At 38.6% G+C, this 24,435-nt stretch overlaps 2 protein-coding genes across 6 annotated transcripts in view; one reads left to right on the top strand and one right to left on the bottom strand.

The window, feature by feature from the left end:
- CREBRF (CREB3 regulatory factor) overlaps nt 1–24,435 on the bottom strand; it is a 62,991-nt gene that overhangs the window by 11,181 nt on the left and 27,375 nt on the right. For 2 of the 5 annotated variants that reach the window (XM_036847897.1, XM_036847898.1), the window contains exons 3-8: nt 22,195–22,320; nt 19,633–20,719; nt 11,950–12,144; nt 10,112–10,301; nt 8,819–8,892; nt 419–541 (exon numbers count right to left, since the gene is read on the bottom strand). In XM_036847897.1, coding sequence (XP_036703792.1) covers nt 419–541; nt 8,819–8,892; nt 10,112–10,301; nt 11,950–12,144; nt 19,633–20,719; nt 22,195–22,320 — 1,795 coding nt within the window. Of the gene's footprint in view, nt 1–418; nt 542–5,046; nt 5,454–8,818; nt 8,893–10,111; nt 10,302–11,949; nt 12,145–19,600; nt 20,720–22,194; nt 22,321–24,435 lie in introns of those variants that run through there. The other 3 variants (XM_036847900.1, XM_036847899.1, XM_036847901.1) reach the window with 3 other exon arrangements.
- Nucleotides 7,849–8,341, top strand: LOC118892872 (40S ribosomal protein S23-like). The gene has a single exon (XM_036847903.1). It carries the CDS (start codon nt 7,866–7,868, stop codon nt 8,295–8,297), a length of 432 nt encoding a protein of 143 aa, XP_036703798.1. The 5' UTR covers nt 7,849–7,865; the 3' UTR covers nt 8,298–8,341.

The following is a 24,435-nucleotide window of genomic DNA, read 5'->3' as shown; positions in this document are numbered from 1 at the left end:
AGGTAAGAACCTCTATTGAAGTATATACCGCAGGCTTGACAAGGTCAGGGATCTTTATTTTCCCCACAGAAGGTTAAAGTTGCTAAAAGTTTACCTTTCCTAAGTGTTAAAATAGTTCAGTGATGAAGTCTAAATAATAAATTGGGGGGGGCAGCGCAACGCTCACCTGCCCACTTGTAAGCCTAGTAAGTGTCCTAATAAATCATTTCTTGTCTATCAATCAATCAATCAATCGTGGTAACCAGGAGAACATGTTTATGAATGCTAACTCTCAAAAGACAAATCTTCTCATAAAGGGAGGTAACTACAATGAGAGCACTTGAGTTTTTCCTTAAAAGAATTTTGAATATTCCCTTGAATCATATACCTTACACTGTACGTTATTATTTGTTATTAGTTTATCCAGTATTCTTCTTACCAAGAGTATCTTTAATGAGGATTTCAAGCTTCTGTCCCATGTTGGGTCCTCTCTCCTCTCTTGGATTCTGTACTCGGTTTACAATCTCTTGCTTGATGGAGTTGATTACAAACAATAAATTATCTGTAAGACAGAACAGGACAGTTGGAGCATGTCATTAACATGGAAGAATTTACTTTTAATTATGTAATAACAGATACTCAATTAAAAATGAAGAATAGGGCTTCTCTGGTGGCGCAGTGGTTAAGAATCTGCCTGCCAATGCAGGGGACACGGGTTCGAGCCCTGGTCTGGGAAGATCCCACATGCCGCGGAGCAGCTGAGCCCGTGAGCCACAATTACTGAGCCTGTGCGTCTGGAGCCTGTGCTCCGCAACAAGAGAGGCCGCGATAGTGAGAGGCCCGCGCACCGCGATGAAGAGTGGCCCCCACTTGCCACAACTAGAGAAAGCCCTCGCACAGAAATGAAGACCCAACACAGCCATAAAAAAAAAAAAAAAAAAAGATTGCCTGTTAAAAAAATAAAAAAATAAAAAATTTTGATGATTTAAAAAAAAAAAAAAAAAGAAGAACATATAAGAAAACATTAAGCAGTGATGGTTGTAAGCTTTCTTATCCAAAGAGACTAATAATCAAATGATGTGCCACTTCTGATAACAGATTGTAGACATGTATCAGTGTCCACTATCTTGTAAGCAATTTGCCCTACTTGTCTTCACAGCTATGACAGTGCCTGGTATACTGACTCACAGGGTCTTAGTAAATGTTTATTAAATAAATCGAACAAAGCCCTTCAAAGACAAAGCTTTAAAAACAAATTTCCCGGGCTTCCCCAGTGGCGCAGTGGTTAAGAATCCTCCTGCCAATGCAGGGGACACGGGTTCGAGCCCTGGTCCGGGAAGATCCCACATGCCGCGGAGCAACTAAGCCCATGCACCGCAACTACTGAGCCTGCGCTCTACAGCCCGCGTGCCTAGAGCCCACGCTCCACAACAAGAGAAGCCACCACAATGAGAAGCCTGCGCACCGCAAACGAAGTGCAGCCCCCCTCACCGCAACTAGAGAAAGCCCGTGCACAGCAACAAAGACCCAACGCAGCCAAAAATAAAATAAATAAATTAAAAAAACAACAACAACAAATTTCCCCACCTTAAGAAGCTTTAAAAAAAAAAGAGCAAAGTTAACCAAAAGTAAATAAGGAGGGAAATAATAAAGAGCAGAAATCAATAAAACAGAACACAAACACACAACAGAGAAAGTTAACAAAGCCAAAAGCTGGTTCTTTGAAAATATCAACAAACTTGATACCCACTCCCACCCTCATCCCCATCCCCAGCTAGACTGCTTGATCACCTCCACCTAGAATGAAAAAGGGGTTATCACTTCAGAATACAGCCATTAAAAGGATAATAAGAAAATGCTATGCTAACAAATTCAAAAACTTGGATGAAATGGACAAATTTATTGAAAATACCACTTAACAAGAAGAAATGGAAAATCTGAACAGCTCATTTCTAATAAAGGAATTGAATTTATCAAAAAGTATTCCCCAAAGAAAACACAGAGGGCTTTAATGGAAAATTCTATCAAATGCACAATGAAGAAATAAAATTAATTTCATCAAACTTTCAAAAAAAAGGAAGAAAGATCATGGCTGAATTCATTCTCTAAGGCTAGTATCCTCAAATACCAAAACCGGACAAAGACATTACAAAAAAAGAAAATCACAGACTAATATCCCTCTTGAATATAAATATAAAAATCCTTGACAAAATATTAACAACAGAATCCAACTTAAAATATCAGAATAGAATCTTACAAAATATTTTCAATAGACTCTAATATAAAAAGGAAAATACATCATAACCAAATAGAGTTTATTCCAAGAATGCAAGGTTGGTTTAATAAAAAATTAGTTAATATAATTCACCATATTAACAGGGGAATATGTGATACATTACCAGAATAAATGAGAACAATGTGATTGTTCCAATAAATGCAAAAAAAAAAAAAAAGGAAAGAAAATGACAGTATTCAATATCTATTCATGATAAATGAAACTAGGAAAAGAAGGAAACTTACTCAAAATAATAGAGAGCATCTCATCTACAAAAAAGCCTACAGCTAATATCAACTTAAAGGTCAAAGTTTCCCCTGCAAACAAGGCAGTCACCACTTCTATTCAAATGTCTTAGACATTGCAACAAGGCCAGAAAAAGAGTTAAAAGGCATAAAGATCAGAAGGGAATAAATAAAGCCATTTCTATTTGCAGATGATGACTGCTTAAATAGAAAATTCCAGGGCATCTACTAGAGTATCTACTACTGGAACTAATAAATTTAGCAAGAAAATAAGGTATAAGAGTAATACACAAAAATTCATTTTATATACTACCAAGAAAGAATTTGAAATTTCAAAAATGAGTCCATTTACAACAGCACCAAAAAATATAAAATACTTAGAAATAAATCTAACAAAAGATGTTCAAGCACTCTACATTGAAAACTATAAAACAAGTCAGAGAGATATTAAAGAAGACCTAACTAGATGGAAAGAGAAACCAAGTTCATGGATAGGAAGCCTCCATTTTGTTAAGATGATAATTCTCTCCAAATTGATCTACAGATTCAAAGCAATTCCAATCAAAATTTCAAGAAACTTTTTTTGTAAAAAGTGATAAATTGATTCCAAAATTTATATGGTCATGCAAAGGACCTAGAATAGCCAAAACAACTTTGAAAGAACAAAATTAGAAGACTAACAAGGACTAACACTGCCTGACTTTCACAGTCTACTATACAACTACAGTAAGACACTGCATATTCACATAAAGATAGACAAATAGATCAATGGAACAGAATACAGGGTCCAGAAGTAGACCCATACATATAGGATCAACTGATCTGATAAAGGTGCAAAAACAATTCAATGGGGAAAGGAAAGTTCTTTCAATGACTGGTGCTTGATCAACTGGATATTCATATGGGGAAAAATTCAACTCTTAGCCTACACCATACATAAAAATTAACCTGAAAAAGATCTCATAAACTTAACTGTAAAACCTAAAACTAAATAAATCCTAGGAGAAAATATACAAGAAAATACAATTTTTGGAGTTGGCAAAGTTTCTAATTAGAACACACAAAAATGTAAAATATAAAAGGAAAGACTGACAAATTGGACTTCAACAAAATTGAACATTTTTGCTCTTTGGAAGATGTCAGTGAGAAAACAAAAAGGAAATCCAAAGACTAGTATAAAATATTTTCAATACATATATCAGACAAAGAGCCTGTATCTAGAATAAAGAACTTTTAGAAGACAAAATTTTTAAATGGCAAAATATTTTAATAGACACTTCACATATACACACAAAGTGTATGAATAGCCAGTAAGTACAGTAAAGATGTTCAACATCATTAATCAAAGAAATACAAATTAAGACCACAATGAGATACTGCCACATACCACCCATTAGGTTGGTTAAAAGTAAGAAGATTGACCTTGCCAAGCGTTGGCAAGGATATGGACCAACTAGAACCCTCATACACTGTTTTTGAGAATGTAAAATGGTACAGCTACTTGGAAAACAGTTTGGCGGTTTCCTATACAGTTACTCATAGGTATTTAACCAAGAGAGATTAAAATATATGTCCACCCAAACACTTGTACAGAAATATTCACAGCAGCTCTGTTACAGCAAAAGCAAACAACCCAAGTATCCATCAATAGGTGAATGGATAAAGAAACTGCAATATATCTAACACAATGGAATACTACTCAGCAATGAAAAGGATTTAACTATTGATATAGATGACGTGGAGAAATTTTAAAATAATTATTCAGAGTGAAAGTAGCCAGGCAAAAAAAGAGAATGTATGGTAGGATTCCATTAATATAAAATTTTGAAAATGTAAACTAATCTACAGTGACAGAAAGCAGATCGGGGCTACTAAGGGATAGGAATGGAGGGAGGGTTAGCTTACAAAGGGGCACTATGAAACTTTTGGAGGTGATCAAAGTGTTCATTATCTTGATTGGTTTCACATGTATATACATATGTCCAAACTAACCAAATAATACTCTTTAAATATGTAGAGTTACTGTACTTCAATTATACCTCAGTAAAGTTGCAGGGGGGAACACATCTCCAATTTCAACACACAGGATTCCTATGGTCTGAAATAAATCTCTACTACTTCAGACACTGATTTGAAATCAGTGATGTGTTATTCCTAACCTTGTAACACTTAGAAGAGACCAATCTAGACTAATATTGAAGAGGGAAGTCAGAAATAACTGGGGGTGGGGGGGTGGGGAGGCAGTTTAAAACTACATGCAGGGACAATATATATAAAACGTGTCACTAAACAAGGAAAGCACAGCTGACTCCCTAAATCACATGAAACAAGAAATTTACGCTTCTTCTCAAATAACTGAGAGAGAACACCATTTACTCAAATATAAGTAAGGACATTTACATGCAGGCTGGACTTCTGAGAAGCAATGAGGTTCCCCCATCTTCAACAGGTAAAGTAAATCAGGTCACTTTTAAAAAGAAAGAAAAAAAAAAACCCACTGTAAAATCAAAACTGAAACAGAGCAGAACAGCTCTTCTCAACCTGGGCAGTGTCCATGCCAGGCCAGTGTGGGGAGGGAGGGCAGAGGTGAAGGGTTATAACAACATCAAAAACTTCTGGGTGAGGAAGCGGAGGCATCTGGCTCAGAAAGTGAGGCCAAACCTTAAATCTCTAACAGATCCCTCCTGTTTTGATTCCATGTTCATCCAAGAATCTTCCAGTTTTAATTTTCTCATGTAGCTTGCTTAGGTATAAAATATGTCAATCAGGATGAACGTCAATCCTCTTAGTAGCTTTACTTTTCATTCTGAGTCAAGAAATCTACATTTGACTCACGGAGCAGCTTCTTGCGAGCTTTGGTAGAAGGAATCAATAGGAGGAGGAGGTTCGGTAGGATAGGACGGGATGAGTAGCACAGTCCTGGGCCCTGAAGCTAGTCCTTGGAACGGTGCTAGCTGATGACAAATTTAAAAGGATAAGGACAACAGAGTACATTTTTCATAAAGCTAACTTTACTCTGAAATTACGCCTGTCTCAATTTTCTAATGCTAAAATATTCTTCCTTGTATGAAATGACAGCAATTGTAGATGATGTTCCTTTTAATGTCCTCATGTGGCAAAATATAAAGTTGGCAACACTATGGTTCCCAAGTCCCAAAATCTTTTTCTGATGTCACCGATTTGTAAATCACAAATTCTAGAAACCATTGGGTCAATAGATAGGTAACGGATAAAAGTGTTCCACAAAGCAGTCACAGAGTGACTCCCAGATATTTAGAGGAATCAAGGGCACCATTCCCTTGAGAGATGTATCAGAAACTCCGGGAAGAACTTTCAAACTACATGTGGCAAACTACACAGGAGCATCTCATTGCTTCTGAGATGTCTTCTAAACCAACAGTTGAAGCCGCTCTTCCCCAGACTGGAGAAGAGAAGCTAGTAAGACAGAAGTGGAAGAGAAATAAATGAATGAGAAGATCCTTTTCCTCCATGCTAATTGAGAAGAAAATGCTACCTTTTAAAGACAGGCCTTCAAATGTAAAACAGATAGCTAGTGGGAAGCAGCCGCATAGAACAGGGAGATCAGCTTGGTGCTTTGTGACCACCTAAAAGAGTGGGATAGGGAGGGTGGGAGGGAGACGCAAGAGGGAGGAGGAGATATGGGGATGTGTGTATGTGTATAGCTGATTCACTTTGTTGTAAAGCAGAAACTGACACACCATTGTGAAGCAATTATACTCCAATAAAGATGTTAAAAAAATAAAAAAATAAAAAATAAAGACAGGCCTTTTCCTACATGAAAATATCTAGAGGCTTTAAGCTAGCTTTGGAAACAAGAAACATTTAAGGCCATCAAAAACTCAATTTGAGATAGAACAACACATTCAGAAATACACATATTCCTGGCCCTTACCAATTCCCCAATTGTTCCACACCCCAGAATATATTTACATCACAGACAGAGCAGCATGTGTGCGTGCGCATGCATGTACATACATACAAATGCAAAAATACATGGCCACACAGATGTGCATCATTATGGATAAATTTATTAACTGAACAACACACAGATATATGCCTACATGTGTCCAGAGAAAAAGAGACCAGAAGGCTCCCAGGAGCCCACCACATTTCCCTGCAGTGTGAGTCAGCTGGGTTCTAAAATGAAGTATGAATGTCCATGACATTGCAATCAAATATATACTCACAGAGCTCAAGGTCAAAATGCTTCAATAAGCAAGAACGAATAATAGGAAAATGGGCAGATCTCCATTCCAACAAACCAACTATTGTTTTACCTAATTCATCTACCTTGATTAGAATTCCTGTGTGGTCATTAATAAATAAAACCATCAGTTCCTTTCACAAGTTGTAAGCATCACAGTTGGAAATCCTCTTTCTGTCCTCACAAATGGAAACAAGATAACCAAGATAAAGGATTAAGAAAAAACTCCACAACATTTATTGAGCACTTATGTGCCAGACATCATGCTGGACTTAAGAAAACCTCTGGAAACAAATAATAATTGATCATTTAGCCACTGTTCCACTTTCAGATACAATTTAGCCCAAGAGCAACACAGTGAAGAGGACAATTTTAGAAGCAAAGGAACATATGAGCTCCTATGCTACCAGGCTTAAGGAAGTGTAACAGAGCAAGGGGGAAAGAAGGGGTGGTTCTTATTAAGAAGATCTTCTTATTGAGATCTTCTTATTAAGAAGATCAAAGGCAGAGCTTTCCAACCCGCTAGTTCGCTGTAGAAGGGTTCCAGGTGTATGATCGTCTCAGCCCAAAAGGGCCTCCTCCCATCAGAAGCCTACTCTGTTATACTCCAGGATGCCTTAGAGATGATAGTTTTCTGCCTGTGCCATGATGTGAAAGATTGGGAAGCACTGATCTAAACCAACGGTTCCCAAATATGTACTAGGATGGTTGCATAAGAGTAATCTGGGGTAGGGGCTTCCCGGTGGCGCAGTGGTTAAGAATCCGCCTGCCAATGCAGGGGACACGGGTTCGAGCCCTGGTCTGGGAAGATCCCACATGCCGTGGAGCAACTAAGCCCGTGCGCCACAAATAGTGAGCCTGCGGGCTAGAGCCCGTGAGTCACAACTACTGTGCCTGCATGCTACAGCTACTGAAGCCTGCGTACCTAGAGCCTGTGCTCCGCAACAAGAGAAGCCACCACAATGAGAAGCCCGCATACCGCAGCAAAGAGTGGCCCCCGCTCGCCGCAACTAGAGAAAGCCCATGTGCAGCAACGAAGACCCAAAACTCAGCCAAAAATAAATAAATTAAAAAAAAAAAAAAAAAAGAGTAATCTGGGGTAATGTTAAAAATATGGGCTCAGGCCCGTGGCGCCGGCAGGATGGGCAAGTGTTGCGGTCTTCGTACTGCCAGGAAGCTCCATAGCCACCGACAAGACCAAAAGTGGCATGATAAACAGTACAAGAAAGCCCATTTGGGCACAGCCCTGAAGGCCAACCCTTTTGGAGGTGCTTCTCATGCCAAGGGAATTGTGCTTGAAAAAGTAGGGGTTGAAGCCAAACAGCCAAATTCTGCCATCAGGAAGTGTGTCAGGGTTCAACTAATCAAGAATGGCAAAAAAATCACCGCCTTTGTACCCAATGATGGTTGTTTGAATTTTATTGAGGAAAATGATGAAGTTCTGGTTGCTGGATTTGGTCGCAAAGGTCATGCTGTTGGTGACATTCCTGGAGTCCGCTTTAAGGTTGTCAAAGTAGCCAATGTCCCTCTTTTGGCCTTATACAAAGGCAAGAAGGAAAGACCAAGATCATAAGTTTTGATGATGAAAGCAGGATAGTAATAAATTTCCATATGCCAGAAAAAAAAAAAATACGGATTCCTGGGTTCTACTTGCATAGATTACAGTTCAGAGTATCTGGGAGAAGCCTAGAAATCTACAGTTTAACATGTATACACACACGATTCTAATGAACAATCACATTTGTAAAACATGTTTCTAAACTATCCACTCAAAGGTGAAAATATATATTAGTTAATAAAATTGGCTAACCCAGCACACAACTGTAAAATGGAAGTCAGAGATTAACATGGTCACAAGAGGTGAGCTCTTTAGGATAGAGGTGAGATTTGGCTTGGTGAGCCACAGGTAGACATACTAAGAGAAGGACGTGAATGAGTAAGAGTGAGTATATAGCTTACTGAATGGATGAACAAAAAAGAGGCTGGCCTAAAGCTGGGCAGAATACAGGGAAAGCAAATAACAAAACCAAAGAAAAAGAGAGTGGTCAGCAAGGTAAAAGGAAGTTAATCAAATTGTTAAAAGTGTTGGTTTACCGTATTCTGTGTTGAGGCCCCATAATTTCACTTTATTAGCTTCATACTGCGCTTTTTTCTTTAACCGACAAGCCCTGTGAAAGGAAGGAGCAATTAGCTCACTCATTTTTTTACAGGGAACATTCAGAATATACTTCTTTTTGCTGCTGTCTGTCAGACATTTTCTAATAGCAACCAAAAATCACTGCCTACTGATATTTGTATCAAGGGCCTCAATCATCACCCCAAAACATACAATATCATCATTTATCCAAACTGATTTTTTGAAGTTTCAGCATAGATTCAAAAATAAAGCTATGGTTAGTATACCAAAATAAACAAACAAAAACGGACAATACCAAGTGGTGTAGAAGATGTGAAATAAGTGGAACCCTCGTATGTTGCTGGAGGGGATGTAAAACAGTACATACAACTACTTCGGAAAACAGTAAATATTGTTTTAATTTACTTCATTACTTTGGAAATAGCTACTTTGGCAGTTTCTTATACAGTTAAACACACACTCTCGGGAATTTACCCAAGAGAAATGCAAACTTATGTTCACATAAACAACTGCAGATGAATGTTTATGGTGACTTTATTCATAATTGCACAAAATTAGAAACCACTCAACTATCCCTCAACTGGTGAACAGATACACTGTAGTGTATCACTTCAAAGGACTACTACTATCAATACTCCTCCACACAACAACATGATGAATCTCTAATTCATCCTGTGTGATATCAAAGCCAGACTCAAAAGGCTGCATATAATATGATTCCATCTATATTCTAGAAAAGGCACAACTGTAGGAACAGAAAACAGATCGGTGGTTGTGAGGAGTTAGGGGTGAGAGAGGGAGTTCACTTTTACAAAGAGGCATAAGGAAATTTTTTAAGGCGATAAAAATGTTCAATATCTTGACTGTGGTTGTGGTTTACATAATTGGATATGTTTGTCAAAACTCACAGAAGGATACACTGAAAGTGAAGAATTTATCAAGTAAATTATACCTCAATAAAAAAACCTTACTGCAAAACAAACAAAAAATAAAGAGCTATGATAAAATTTTTCATTTTTATACTATAAGGCACTTGAGTTCATTCACCTCTCCCCTTTAAAAACTTCTTCCATGAAGCATAAATACCATCATTTACTTTCAAAGGAAAAATTATAATACTCTCATTGTAGTATTTATAAAAGTATATTTCTGAAAAAAGGGCCGAGGGCCATCTCCTCTATGAAAGCTCACTGAAGTCTAATCTCACCTCCTAGACTTCAATCACATGAGTAAACATGATTACCATTTACCTGGAAGCCAGCTTATTTTTTTCCTTCCTTGACCTTGGCCGGGCTGTTAAGGGAAGCTCACTGACTGGAGTCAGATCACTAATCACCTTATTCAGTTTCCGTAGTTCATTGCCTATCTGGAGTAGTTTTTTAGGATTTGGAGTCAGGTCTTCCACATCCGTTCTCCGTGACTTCTTTACTGCATATTTGCCTATAGATGGTTTAAAAGAAGTTTAAGTGAGATCATTTTATTTAACAAGAGATACATTTTATATAGCCATATTTAAAAACCCATCTCTCCCCTCCCCCCTTTTTTTTCAGAGGCCTGAGCATGTGAACAACCTACGCTAGAAGGGCTGGCCTCTTCTCCTTCCCACTTTGTGATGGCAAGAAATGGGGGTAATATAGCACAACTCCAGCCTTTTCCCAACTCTTCTCCACCTTAAGGTTTCTAGCCCTGGTATGATGGATTCTTAATTATCTGCATGGAAGTAATAAGCATCTCAAACCTCAGGACTGGAGTCCAAGTTCACCTGCACACAAAAATCAGGGCTAGGGTACAGTATATGGTCAGGAACGAATTTGGAAATTTTACCCAAACCAAGACATTTAGGCTGCTATGACTGAAAATTTGTCAGACATATATATTCCTGTGTTGGACCCAAAAGTCCAACAAATAAGGATTGCCTTTTCAGAAACCACGTCTTCAGTTAGTTTGATAAATAACATTACAGAAGACTCAAAAAGACTTTCCCTACCACTGCAGGCAAGAGGAATGGCTCTGTCCTCTGAACTACAATACCCTGAACAACTTTCCTAGTACTCACTACATGCTACCTGTACCTATTTGTTGGACTCATCTTTTCATTTCTGCTAGAAAATTGATCTGAAGTCAAAAATTAGGCCTTTATTCACTGAAAGATAATAGAGTACAGACCTGGGTGCCAGTGGAAAGGGAAAATGAGGCACAAATATACTTCTGATACAACTTCTGTGTCAAAAATGCTTAGCAACTTATATCTGTAGCATGAGCGACTACTAAACTGTTTACTGAGCTCCAGCCTACTAGTGCCCCCCACCTTCTCAGTACAGACTTTGGATTAAGGTAAAAACATCTGTGCAGAAGAAATTCTACTCAATTACTTCCTCCTGGGTTCACAGTTCAAAATCTGGCCTACCTAAAATTATAAGCTTCTCCTGACTCTTACTATTCAATTCTTCCTGCTCCATTCCTTTTCTCCACAATTGTTCTTCCTTTCTTTTCCTTTCCCTCCTCTTTTCTCTCCACCACCGTTTTGATTCCAATCTCCCTGTTTACATTTAGGCCTGGAGATTGGACAAAAATGAAAGACAGAGATGCTAGAGCCCAATCTCTTCTTTCCCAACCCTTCTTGCTTATGGCAACTGTGACAGGTCAGGAATCAGCAGGCTGTTGGGTCATTTCCTGGGTAGGATATATAGAACAAGAAGTGACTAGAAATCATTTTTACACAAGCTTTCCTCCCTGTTTAGGTGATGGCTCTCAATACTGGTAAAAGCTATTTGTGAATGAAGAGCAGTCATAGCAAATACAGCAGCTCTACTGTTCTACTCTCCAATTTGCTAGGAAGGGTTGAATACCTACATATAATGTATAATGATTAAGCATTATGGTTTACTATCTCTATTTAAAAGTGACATGAAATATCTAGGACTGATGGTTACCAAGACTTATCATGGTGATCATGGTGTATGCAAATGTCAGATCACTATGTAATACACCTGAAACTGATATAATATTGTACATCAACTATATTTCAATAACAAGAGAAAGGAAGGGAGGGAGGGAGGGAACCTATATGATCACAATCCCCTCTTACCATGATGTAAGCCATTCTTCTGATACATGTTACTTGGCAAGGTATCTCTGTTCCATTCAGATGGCCTTAGCATCCTCTCTTGCTGTGATGGTGTGAGTTGTTCACTATACTCCCAGAAGTACCTTCTTTTACCTCTCTTCCGAGAGGTAATTGAAGTCATCTCCTTCAAGTCTTCCACAGAATCATTTTCATAGCCTTAAAAAAAGAAAGCACCCCCCCCGAATTTTTTAAGTTCCATAAATTGCAATAAACCAATCAGGACAAACAAAAAGATCCCCTCTATTTACCACTTGACACATTTCCTTTCATCAAAAAACAGTATTAACATGTCAAAGATAATAAACCAAATCTATAAAATAACTTTTAATGTAGAAATCTCTAATTCAAAATATTTAGAGATTAATAAACAGAGATAACTACACTGTTTATCTTCCTTAGGTTTCTCCTTGGTTAGTATATGACACTTTTTTTGTATCTTCACATAAGGTTGAGAGAATAATGAAATATAGCCACAGGAAAACAAACAACCCAATCAAAAAATGGGCAGAAGACCTAAATAGACATTTCTCCAAAGAAAACATACAGATGGCCAACAGGCACATGAAAAGATGCTCAATATCGCTAATTATCAGAGAAATGCAAATCAAAACCACAATGAGGTATCACCTCGCACCAGTCACAATGGCCATCATTAAAAAGTCCACAAACAATAAATACTGGAGAGGGTGTGGAGAAAAGGGAACCCTCCTACACTGTTGGTGGGAATGTAAATTGGTGCAGCCACTATGGAGAACAGTATGGAGGTTCCTTAAAAAGCTAAATACAGATTTGCCATAGGATCCAGCAATCCCACTCCTGGGCATATACCTGGAGGAAACGCTAATTCAAAAAGAGTCATGTACCAAAATGTTCATTGCAGCTCTATTTACAATAGCCAGGACATGGAAGCAACCTAAGTGTCCATCATCGGATGAATGGATAAAGAAGATGTGGCACATATATACAATGGAATATTACTCAGCCATAAAAAGAAACGAAATGGAGGTATTTGTAGTGAGGTGGATGGAGTTAGAGTCTGTCATACAGAGTGAAGTAAGTCAGAAAGAGAAAAACAAATACAGTATGCTAACACATATATATGGAATCTAAGGGAAAAAAAAAGGTCATGAAGAACCTAGTGGCAAGATGGGAATAAAGACACAGACCTACTAGTGAATGGACTTGAGGATATGGGGAGGGGGAAGGGTAAGATGTGACAGGGTGAGAGAGTGGCATGGACATATATACACTACCAAATGTAAAATAGCTAGCTAGTGGGAAGCAGTCGCATAACACAGGGAGATCAGCTTGGTGCTTTGTGACCACCTGGGGGGGGGAAAGGGAGGGTGGGAGGGAGGGAGATGCAAGAGGGAAGAGATATGGGAACATATGTATATGTATAACTGATTCACTTTGTTATAAAGCAGAAACTAACACACCACTGTAAAGCAATTATACTCCAATAAAGATGTAAAAAAAACAAAAACAAAAACAAAAATACACATGCACCCCAATGTTCACAGCAGCACTATTTACAACAGCCAAGACTTGGAAGCAACCTAAATGTCCATGGACAGATGAATGGATAAAGAAAATGTGGTGTATATGTGTATGTGTATATATATATATATATATATATATATATATATACACACACACATAAACACACATACACACACACACACACACACACAAACAGAATACTACTCAGCCATAAAAAAGAATGAAATAATGCCATTTGCAACAACATGGATGGACCTAGAGATTATCATATTAAGTGAAATCAGACAGAGAAAGAAAAATAAGTATCACATGATTATCACTTATATGTGGAGTCTAAAATATGATACAAATGAAGTTATTTATAAAATAGAAACAGACTCACAGACATAGAAAACAAACCTATGCTTACCAAAGGGGAACGTGGGGGGAGGGATAAATTAGGAGCTTGGGATTAGCAGATACAAACTACTATATATAAAATAGATAAACAACAAGGTCCTACTGTATAGCACAAGGAACTATATACAATATCTTGTAATAACCTATAATGAAAAAGAACATATGTATGTATAACTGAATCACTTTGCTGTACACCAGAAGCTAACACAACACTGTATAAATCAACTATATTTCAATTAAAAAAAAAAAGAAATCTAGCCACAGGAATGTTAAAAGTACCATTAGTTAACGGTACTTAGACACTATACAATTATTTTTAATGTCTTCCGTCTAATATTTATGCATCTGAAACATCCCCAGACAGAAAGCTGTGTGCATTTCTGGGATGGTATCCTATGAGGCAGAATTCCGTGAGGCAGCAGTGGTCTTCTTCCTACTTCCCACAATACCCTTTTTGTAAAAGTACAAAAATGACAGTTCTCACACAGGCTATTCAAATAAAAACTTATATGCCTATTTCTAACTAATATTTTATTGGAAGCAATTTGCATTTACTTCAGTTTTTAAGAAGTTATTTTCCCTACTAATAGGAAGTTTCAGTAAATACTTAATTCTGAGCTGCTAGAACTACTGGTCAGACCCAATACAGAATAACCTATACATCTAAAATACCCTCAGAGCATGCCCATCTTAGAGGTACTCCACCTAATTAGTACTAGGTACACGGGGCAATGGAGATGGGCTGTGCACGGGGTGTGTACAGCCCTAAACCTAAGGTAGCAAGGAAAAACTGGATGGCGATGGCCAAGCAAAATGACCACTTTCCCTCCTAAAAACATGACTCCTCTGGAACTGACACTAAGAAAGTGATGACATCTGCACATTTTGGAAATAAAATAGAATTTTAGAATTTTACCAGGTTTTCTTCACATTAAGAATTAATTAGGAACATGATTCTATTTATTTGACATTGTGGGAAAGGCAAAAGTACAGGGACAAAGTGGTTGCCAGGAGTTGGGGGTGGAGGGAGAGGCTGACTATAAAGGAACGGGAGGGCAATCTGGGGGGTGATCAAACTGTTCCGTACCTTGATTGTGGTGGTGGTGGTTTCATGATTATGTGCATTCGTCAAAACTCAAAGAAGTGTACACTTAAAGAGGGGTGAATTTTACTGTTATGCCTCGATAAACATGACCTTTGAAAAGAATCAATTCAGAGAGCAGAATGATTTCGAGGCAACAGTAAAGACAAGCTTTTGTAGCACTGCTGGCTTAACAGCATTATAATGCTCATGTAGTACTTTAAAACAAAGTAAAAAAACACAAACAAACAAAACAACAACATGGCAAGCAGTGTGACAGAAAACCTTAGTTCTTCTTAAGAAATGAGGCACAGACTTCCCTGGTGGCGCAGTGGTTGAGAATCCTCCTGCCAATGCAGGGGACATGGGTTTGACCCCTGGTCCAGGAAGATCCCACATGCCGCGGAGCAACTAAGCCCGCAAGCCACAACTACTGAGCCTGCGTGCCACAACTACTGAAGCCCGTGCACCCTAGAGCCCACATGCTGCAACTACTGAGCCCACGCACCCAGAGCCCGTGCTCCACAACAAGAGAAGCCACTGCCTGAGAAGCCCGCGCACCACAACGAAGAGCAGCCCCTGCTCGCCGCAACTAAAGAAAAGCCTGCGTGCAGTAACAAAGACCCAACGCAACCAAAAATAAAATTTAAATAAATAAATAAATAAAAAAGAAATGAGGCACAAGTGACACAATCATTTTCAGAAATCTGATTTTTGAAAATTCTGTTAGATACATAAATAATTTCTTCTTTACTCGTGTTAATGTATCACTTTAAATTAAAGGATTTTATCTTATTCCAGTTATCAACCTAGCTTTGGAAAAGGTGCAAGGGCTACATGCTTCTGCCAGAAATGGCCTTTTTAAAAAGGCCTTTGCTCCATGAGGCCAAGCTAAAATTACTGGCTCACAAAGACGACCCTAGTATGGCTGGGAACACCTCAACACAGGCAGCACCAGCCCAAACACTCCCATCTTCCTATGAATGTCAAGAACTGGCGTCCCACATTTAAGTCTACCCCAGCCCAAAGTATAAGGGAAACATTTTCACATCCAGCTTCCTCAGGCAACCCATCCCCTGACACTTTGATATGCTCCCTCAGGTGGCCTAGATTTCTGGCAAAACACTGTCTCTCTCATTTAACGTACTCACGTATTTCACTCACAGATGTTTCATTTGAGGCTTCTAAGAACTGGGTAGGAAGAGGTTATTAACCCTATTTACAAAAAGAAACATGCTCATGGAGGGTTTAAGTGATTTGGCAGAGCTGGGACTGGCTCAGGCCCCATGACTCCAGCTCCAAATGGACTTCCCGCTTTGCCTGGGCCTACCCTACCTAGTTAAATGGTCTAAACAGATTTTTTTCCCCACATATATTCCATGTTAAATCCAAAGAGTCATTAGGATTTGGATTTCTTCTCTCCCACCCAAATTAATAACCAGTTTTATTTACTTACATATGTTCAGCACTTTCCCAAAAAAAGTATTTAAGGGTTATCAGTTTTCTTTGACCTAATATTTTAGTATTTTCTAATAGCATACACCATGAACTCACAATAACACACACACACACACACACACAATGGATTTGTTAAAATCATCTGCCTTTCAATACACAGACTACTGTGATCAAGTAGAATGCAGGAAAATTATATTCCCAGATCACCGGTCTTGCATTTAAGGTGATTAAATATTTCTCGAAGTGTGTTCTGAGGAACACTATTACTATAAAATATGTCTTCAATCCCAAGTGGGTTCTGTGGTCAAATAAATTTTAAGAAACTCTTGTCCTGAATCTTTCTCTTGCCAAGTCACAGTACACATAAGATCAGAAGACCGAGAAATCATGACAGTAAATAAACCCACTCAACTCTAAGTTGCATGAAGATAAGGATCATGTCTATTTTGTTCATCTCTGCATAGCCAAAAATCTAGTACACACAGTGCCTGACACAAAATTAGGCACCTCCCCACAATTTTTTTTAAACAAATGATTTGTTTAATGTAACATTTCCCATGGAGCCTTTTCCATTTTCTTTTCATTTGCTGGATCACCATATTGATCTAACTCATTCCTTTCTGACACAGTTACCAAAACATAGTCAAAAAGGCCTAAAATTCTGATCACACATCTTTGGTTAGTGCAGATTACTACCATTCAGCTGGTAAAGTCAATCATGAAAATCCTTAGTAGGGATTACAAAATAAACTCTCATTCTGGGGGCCTAATTCTTAGCCTTACAACCATGTAATTCCATGACCCCAAACAGTTGTAGCCTGTCCACAGAATAGGCTCTATTAAAACTTGGGAGCAAGTCCAGAGTAGAGACTGAAACTCCATTTTACACCTTTCCTGGAGCTTTGTAGGCTCAGGCACTGTTGTAGCCAACTGCCAAGAAACAGCATCAAGGGAGCTAGTCATCACAAAAGGGCCTTTGTAAACTGCTGCAAATTAAACCAATCAACCCACTCTAAAACTAGCACTCTGAAGAAACTATAACTATTCCACTTTTCTGCTTCAAAGAATTTCTTCTTGCCTCTCACCAATAACTCACATTTGTATTCTTAAAGTCACTTGTTTAGCTCTTTCTTCCAAGAAGAAGGGAAATTTTCATTAGCAAATGTGAATAAGCCCCCAAAATACCATAAAATATCATTGATTTGTGGATAAAGCATGTCATTCGTTGACATTTGTGAGAAGTGTCCAAGTAATACTAACCAAAGAGGTTTTACTTCAAGTCAACTGGAAGTGAGTGAATCAAATGCCATCCAAACATTTAGCATTGTTAAATAGTGCCAAGAGGAGGGCTTCACCCTGCCAAATGCCAGCTAACACATCTCTGTTTAAAGCACTGTTGGTTGCTTAACACCAACAAACTCACAAATCAGGGCTCTCCCCCCCACCCCCGACGAGAGTCAAAAGGCTGAGAAAATGGAAATGAGGGTCAACTTATCAAGTGGTTTCTCTTCATGGACCTACTCATCTCTCAACACATTTATCCACGTGAAATCAAGTCAAAAGATCAAGGATGAACTTAAACTGGAGTTAAAAGTCAAGGAAAAGCAGGAATTCCCTGGCAATCCAGTGGTTAGGACTCCACGCTCTCATTGTCGAGGCCCAGATTCAATCCATGGTCAGGGAACTAAGATCCCACCAAAAAAAAAAGTCAAAGAAAAGCAAAACTACAACCAGAAGTGGAATAAACAGTATAGTCCTTGCCTGCCTTACTTGGTGATAGTGGGATTTACCGACTCCCTCAGATTTATATATTCCTTTTAGCACCAGCTGGTAAAGGCATTTTCTTCCCCACACTTTCCACTTCCTAGTTATCACCCTAGTTATCACTCCTTGTCTCAACCCTTACCTTCCCTCCTACCCTAATTCTAAATATGGGACTCAAAACAATAGGACTGACCTGTCAGGTTTTAAGGACCACTCATGGAGAGCACTCTGGTCTCCCTATGGGAGGGAGCTATATAACTTACTGCTAACTGCAAAGATAGTTTGAAACACCTCAAAGCAGATTTCATTAACTTGTTGAGAGAAAAGTTTTCCTGCTAAGTAGAAAAGACAATTGTTCTGTCTAGACTATACTGAGTGCTAAAGTAAACCAAAGAAAAGGCATAAACCCTTTTCCTCCACCTTTTCCTTACTTGAAAATCCACTCAAGTCAAACAACTTAATTGTATCAAATGCATAAATCATTTGTGCAATAGAAAGATTTCACTAAGAGGAAGGTCTCTGGGCAATAATATGCTTCACTGGCTACAATATAGCTACTATGGCTGAAAAACCTTTCTGAAAATTAAATACCAATGTTTATACTGCCCGAAATTCCAACAATGAAAGGGCTCTCTTTGACAATTTATATTTTTCTTAATAACTTGGTGTTTTATGTAGAAGTTATAGTACCAACATTATTTTTGAAGAAAATAACTTTCGCTTAAATGTGAAGATCTTCACTTCTTTGTGCATTTAACTGTGTGCCACTTGGCAACACCATTTTCATAAATAAACTGCACAAGCCAACAGTGGCAAGAGCCCAACCATGTACATGCTGAAGTGAACCAGTTCCCCACAGGTTTCATTTTCTTTCTCCCTTTTTTTTATATGCACTGTATATAAATAGAGCAGAGACTCCTTCATGCTCATTAAATTATAGCATGTATTTTTCTTCAGTGGAAAAATACTGTGCAAATGAAAGATGCAGCAGACACAAAGAAAAAGCTCTCTTTTACATTATTCATTAAGTAGGCTTTGTTGGTTATTAGGGATGAGTAATGTAAACCATCATTGCTTGGTTCACCATTCTAGGGACTCCAAACACACCTCAATTATAACAGAGGAACACATGCAGAAATAGGAATATTTTTTAAACCAATCAATTTTGGCATCTTTACACAGCTGCTCAAGAGAGTGACAGGTCACTTAACATAAGATAAATTAAGAAGAAGCCCTCGAGGAATCAGCATATGAACTACACATGAGCAAGAGTGATTATTTTAGAGCTGTTTGAATAGATAAAAGCAATTACATATCCAAGTCAAGATACTAAGTCATTTAATCCCCAGACTAAGACAAAGAAAGCATCCACAGCAAAACTTTCTATTTCAAGAGAGTAGCAAAAAGTCAATTCAGTAAGCCTCCAAGCACTACAATACCTGGTTCAGAGAAAGTGTCACTGATGTCATCATCCTTGTCATCTTCATAATCCTCTTCCTCTTCTTCCTCTTCCTCGTTTTCAGAAAGTTCGTGCTCGCTGCCAAATCCTTCATCATGGTCCTCATCGTCAACATCTTCCTCGTCCTCCTCGTCTTCTTCAGGACTGCATTTGGTTGGCTGTTCACCCAAGTTGTCGGACACAAAAAGGGAATAATTGTGCTCTTCTTTTTTCTGGGATGAATCTGAGACCGATGTGCTGGCAGAAAGGCTGCTACTCTCTCCTGCTGCAATCGACACAGGCCCCTCCTGGGGCAGAGGACTGAGTAATAGTTCCTGGGTTTCTTTAAAAGGCAAAGCTGGAGTGGCATGGCCCTGCAGAGGCTCCGTCCCTTTTTTCTCTGGTCTTTTGGCTACGGCTCCACAGTAGCAGGTGTTCTCCTTTGCTGAATCTGCATGAACCTGGCTCAATAGAGGCCGGCTCTGCTGCACTGGGTTGATCTTTACCTTTGCCTTTTTCACATAGTCTTTACATTCAACATGAAAGTTCACTTTTTCATTATGATACATGTTGGTCTTCACCATGATTTGTGTGCTTGAAGTGGGTTTACTTGCTTTTTGGACGCAGTCTGACAAAGGGACCTCAGCCTGAAGAGTCTTAGAAGAACACACAGGAGCAGCTGCTCTGCTTGCGATCTTTTTACCAGGGAATGATGAGGGCAAGGGATTTTGTTTGACACTGAAAAGTGAATCAGGGTAATAAAGGGAATCAGAAACAGACTGAGAGTCCTCACTATTAAGCTGGGCCAAAGTTGGAGTTTTACTTATGACCTCTTCATCTTGGTAAGGGCTAGAAAAGTCATCAAGACCCAAGTAATCCACTTCTTTTGTTCCCCAGATGTCACAGCTGGTTAGTTTGGTGTACTTCGTTAAGTCTTCACAGTATGTATCCCACTGTTCCCAGTTTGAGGTTAAAGCACCCTCGTTATCCAGGACATCTGTGAAAGACTCCAGATTTTCAATGTCTTTGCAGTCCTCCAAAGAAAGGAAGTTGTCTCTAGGATTTTGCTGGTAGTTCATCTCTCTATCCTGAGAAAGGTTTAAAAAAAAAAAAAAAATCACATACCGTAATTGAGGAAAGAGTTATTTACCTCCATACTCACTTTCATGTATCAAATTGATAAATCAGTACTCAACCTCTGGTCTGCTTTTACGATAAAGACTACTTACATGACACTCTACCATTCCATTTAATATCATTTCCTCGGGCAAGGAAAAAAAAAAAAGGGAAAATATGTCCCCTGAGAAACTTAGGTATGGTTCAGGGCTCTTGAACTTCACGGTAAACACTCTTCCCGAAAAAAAGTTTACATTTCCTGATCTTTAACTTAGAAGGATTTTGGGACCTTCTCAGAAACAAGCTTCAGTTATAAAGCAAATAACGAAGGCCTTACCTTCATCACAGAATATGTCTTCTTAAGTGAGAATTTAAACATAGAGGTGAAGAGCAATCCAAAGAGAGGTGCAAATCAGCCACAGAAAGATAAGATCTTTGGTAAGACCTGGTAACAACTCTTGGGCATGGGAAAGTACTTTAACTCCTCATGAGTATGATACTCCTCATGAGTAGAGAGATGATTTTTTAAATGTCAGTAAGACTATGCAGACATTAAAAGGAATGCAGTTAAGCTCTAATGTACTAGGATGAAAGGCCACTTACCACATTTTTATGTTAAAAAGAGTTAAGTTACAGAATACCGTATCAATGATATGTCATCCAATTTTAAATATTCATGTATTTATATATGCATAGAAAAACTCTGTTAGTGGTAATTATCTCTGGGGAAAAGGTTTGGTGGGTGGAGGCTCAGGAAGAAAATGAGGAAATTTTCAGTTTTCCAGTTTGTTTTTGTTCTGTTTTGATTTCTCCATTTGTTTGTGGGGTTTTGTTTTTGTTTTTTTTTTTTGGTTGCATGTATGTCTCTGTGTGTTTTAACAGCTTTACTGAAGTATAGTTTACATACCACAAAATTCACCTCTCTTTAGTGTACAACTCAATAATTTTTAGCAAATTAACAGATCTGTGTTAGTTTTCCAGTTTTTATATACCTCCGTGTTTCTTAAGTTGCATGTAATTTAAATTATTCTTAAAGTCTTTTTCTTAAGAATCTTAAGTGTCTATTTACCTCGAGAATAAATGATTAGTATATTCAGATGTTGCTTGGAATTGCTACCTTTGTCTCACATTCTCTGTGTCATCTGCCTTGCTCAATGTTATGATTCCTAAATATCCCAGCTGCAAAGTCCTTTAGCAGTTAGGCATATTAAAAAGACGGCTTCTATCTTCATTGTCAAAAACTAAACTTAAGGATATTTAGATAACCTTTCCTCTCACTATTTTCAATGGGTTCACACACCCTTCTAAAATACCAGACTGACAGTGACAAGAATAAAATTTGGCCTGATTACATCATTTTTTCTTTTTAGACATTTATAAATAAAAAAAGTATACAACACCTTTACCTCAAATCGATTAAAGCAGAATCCAAGAAAATGTTACTTACCAGTTCATACATGAAATCTGGATCTGAACTGTTTGCTAAGAGATCTGTGCTCATCAGAGTCTGTTCTGAAAAGGTGTGGCTTCGAAAGGCATCCCCAAAAGGCGGATCCATTCCGCTTACACTAGGCTACAACAGAGTGATTTTAATTTTGGAAAGTTAATGACTGCTTCGAGACCAGTTTATTACACACAAGCCCCACCCCCACACCTACTAAATAATTATCTTCAAAACTATTTTGTATTTTTTCCTGCTTTTTAATTTTAGTACATTTGAAATATCTAACTAACATTAAACTATGGACTTATATTAGGAAAATAACTAAGATGCATCAAACATTGGAAAAGGAATAGACTGGAAATTGTTAATTATACCTAACTTCTAAAAACTAAAGCTTATTTAGCCACCAGAGTCAGCATGTAGTACCTAATGAGTACTTTTATTTATTAGCTATGTAACATTTCTTCAAATCCATCTCTAACAACACTCGCTGTTCTAACTCCAGAAAGTGGAGAATGCCCTGCCATTTCTTGGGGTCTGCAGAGGTAGCAAGACAGTCTCTATACTCCTAAATGAGATAGCAAGACAGTCTCTATACTCCTAAATGAGTTCAATGTCTTATTTCCCAAAACAAGTGGAAGACCATTTGGGCATCTCTAGTCCAACAAATGCCTCCAGGAACGTGATGGAGACAGGATCAGCCAAATATCAAAAAATCTGCTGAGTGAGGCCAGTAACTGGGGCATGAACTCAGTAGCCTTAATCCTGATCCCTGAGAAGGGTACAATTTCTATGATAAATAAGAAAGGGAGAAAAAAAGACTCGGCACCCAGAGTTGATGCTCCTTCTTTTCTCTTCATCCCCCCTTTACCATTTCAAGGTCTAAACAAATCACTTCAGAGTGAAGTTTGGGCTAGGACTACTAAAGTGACCCAAACAAGTCTAAGTCCTCACTTTGAAATCTAACTTGGATAAAAGAAGAAGATGGGAAAGAATACAAATTCCCTGTTTGCCTTTTTGTTCTTCTCTTGCAAGTTTCTGGCAAAACTTTAAAAATTATATTAGTCTACTTGCTTATATTTCTCTATTCATATACCTTCTACCTACCACAGACTGACCCCTTTTCACACACTCTTTCACCATGTTTTCCTTCATGGGTACTTCCCATCCCATTCTTTTCTTTCTCTAATTTTCTGCAAGCTTGCCAGGTTGCAAGCTCAAAGTAAGTGTTTTTTTTTTTTTAATTAATTAATTAATTAATTAATTTATTTATTTATTTATGACTGTGTTGAGTCTTCGTTTCTGTGCGAGGGCTTTCTCTAGTTGCGGCAAGTGGGGACCACTCTTCATCGCGGTGCGTGGGCCTCTCACCATCGCGGCCTCTCTTGTTGCAGAGCACAGGCTCCAGACGCGCAGGCTCAGTAATTGTGGCTCACGGGCCTAGTTGCTCCGTGGCATGTGGGATCTTCCCAGACCAGGGCTCGAACCCGTGTCAAAGTAAGTGTTTTATAGACCTAAATTCAAGTATTCAATAAATAGCGAATGAAACTTTGAATGGGAAAGAACTCAAAATGGGTATCTGCAGTCCACTTGGTATAGTGGTTGGGGTGGAGGGAGGCCACCGGTTTTTTTACTACCAGCTAGCAAACCCCCTTTCTTTGCCTCTGCTGCCTGCCTCCAAATCACTGGACCATCTCGGCAAGTTGCTGATTTCCCGTGCTCGAGGCACAGTTCTGCCTGGCCCCACATAAAGCCACCTTAGAGTCCCTGCCCTTTCATTATTTCTAGGTTTCTCCCCAGCATAAAAAGGGGAGGGATAAGACCTAACCACTGGAGGGGGAAGGGAAGAAGTTTGGATATGCAGAATAGGGACTAACAGGACTTCATTTATTGTTCCAGTGATTGCCTCAAACCAGAACTGAGCAATTCAAAATAGTTACCATAATATAAATAGATACAGTCATCCTTAGACACGTTTTGTGGGAGGTAGAGGTATATATGTATATGTGTGTGTGTGTGTGTGTGTGTGTGTGCGTGCGCGTGTGAAAGAGAGAAAGGCTGAAGTCCCTCACCATTTCCTCCTAACTGAATTCAATGGGCATGAAGGGAAAGGAACAATTGGGAAACTAGAAGAAGATAGAGGGGATGGAAATGGGCTTTCTGTGGCAGATTAATTTTCAGGGGAGTTGGTTTAGCCCCCATAAAAGCCAGCACCTCTGCTACCTTCTAACCACCTTTTTCTTC

The sequence above is a fragment of the Balaenoptera musculus genome, chromosome 3, assembly GCF_009873245.2.
Source record: "Balaenoptera musculus isolate JJ_BM4_2016_0621 chromosome 3, mBalMus1.pri.v3, whole genome shotgun sequence".
Classification (NCBI taxonomy): Eukaryota; Metazoa; Chordata; class Mammalia; order Artiodactyla; family Balaenopteridae; genus Balaenoptera; species Balaenoptera musculus.
This window is presented reverse-complemented; position numbering and strand designations above follow the sequence as displayed.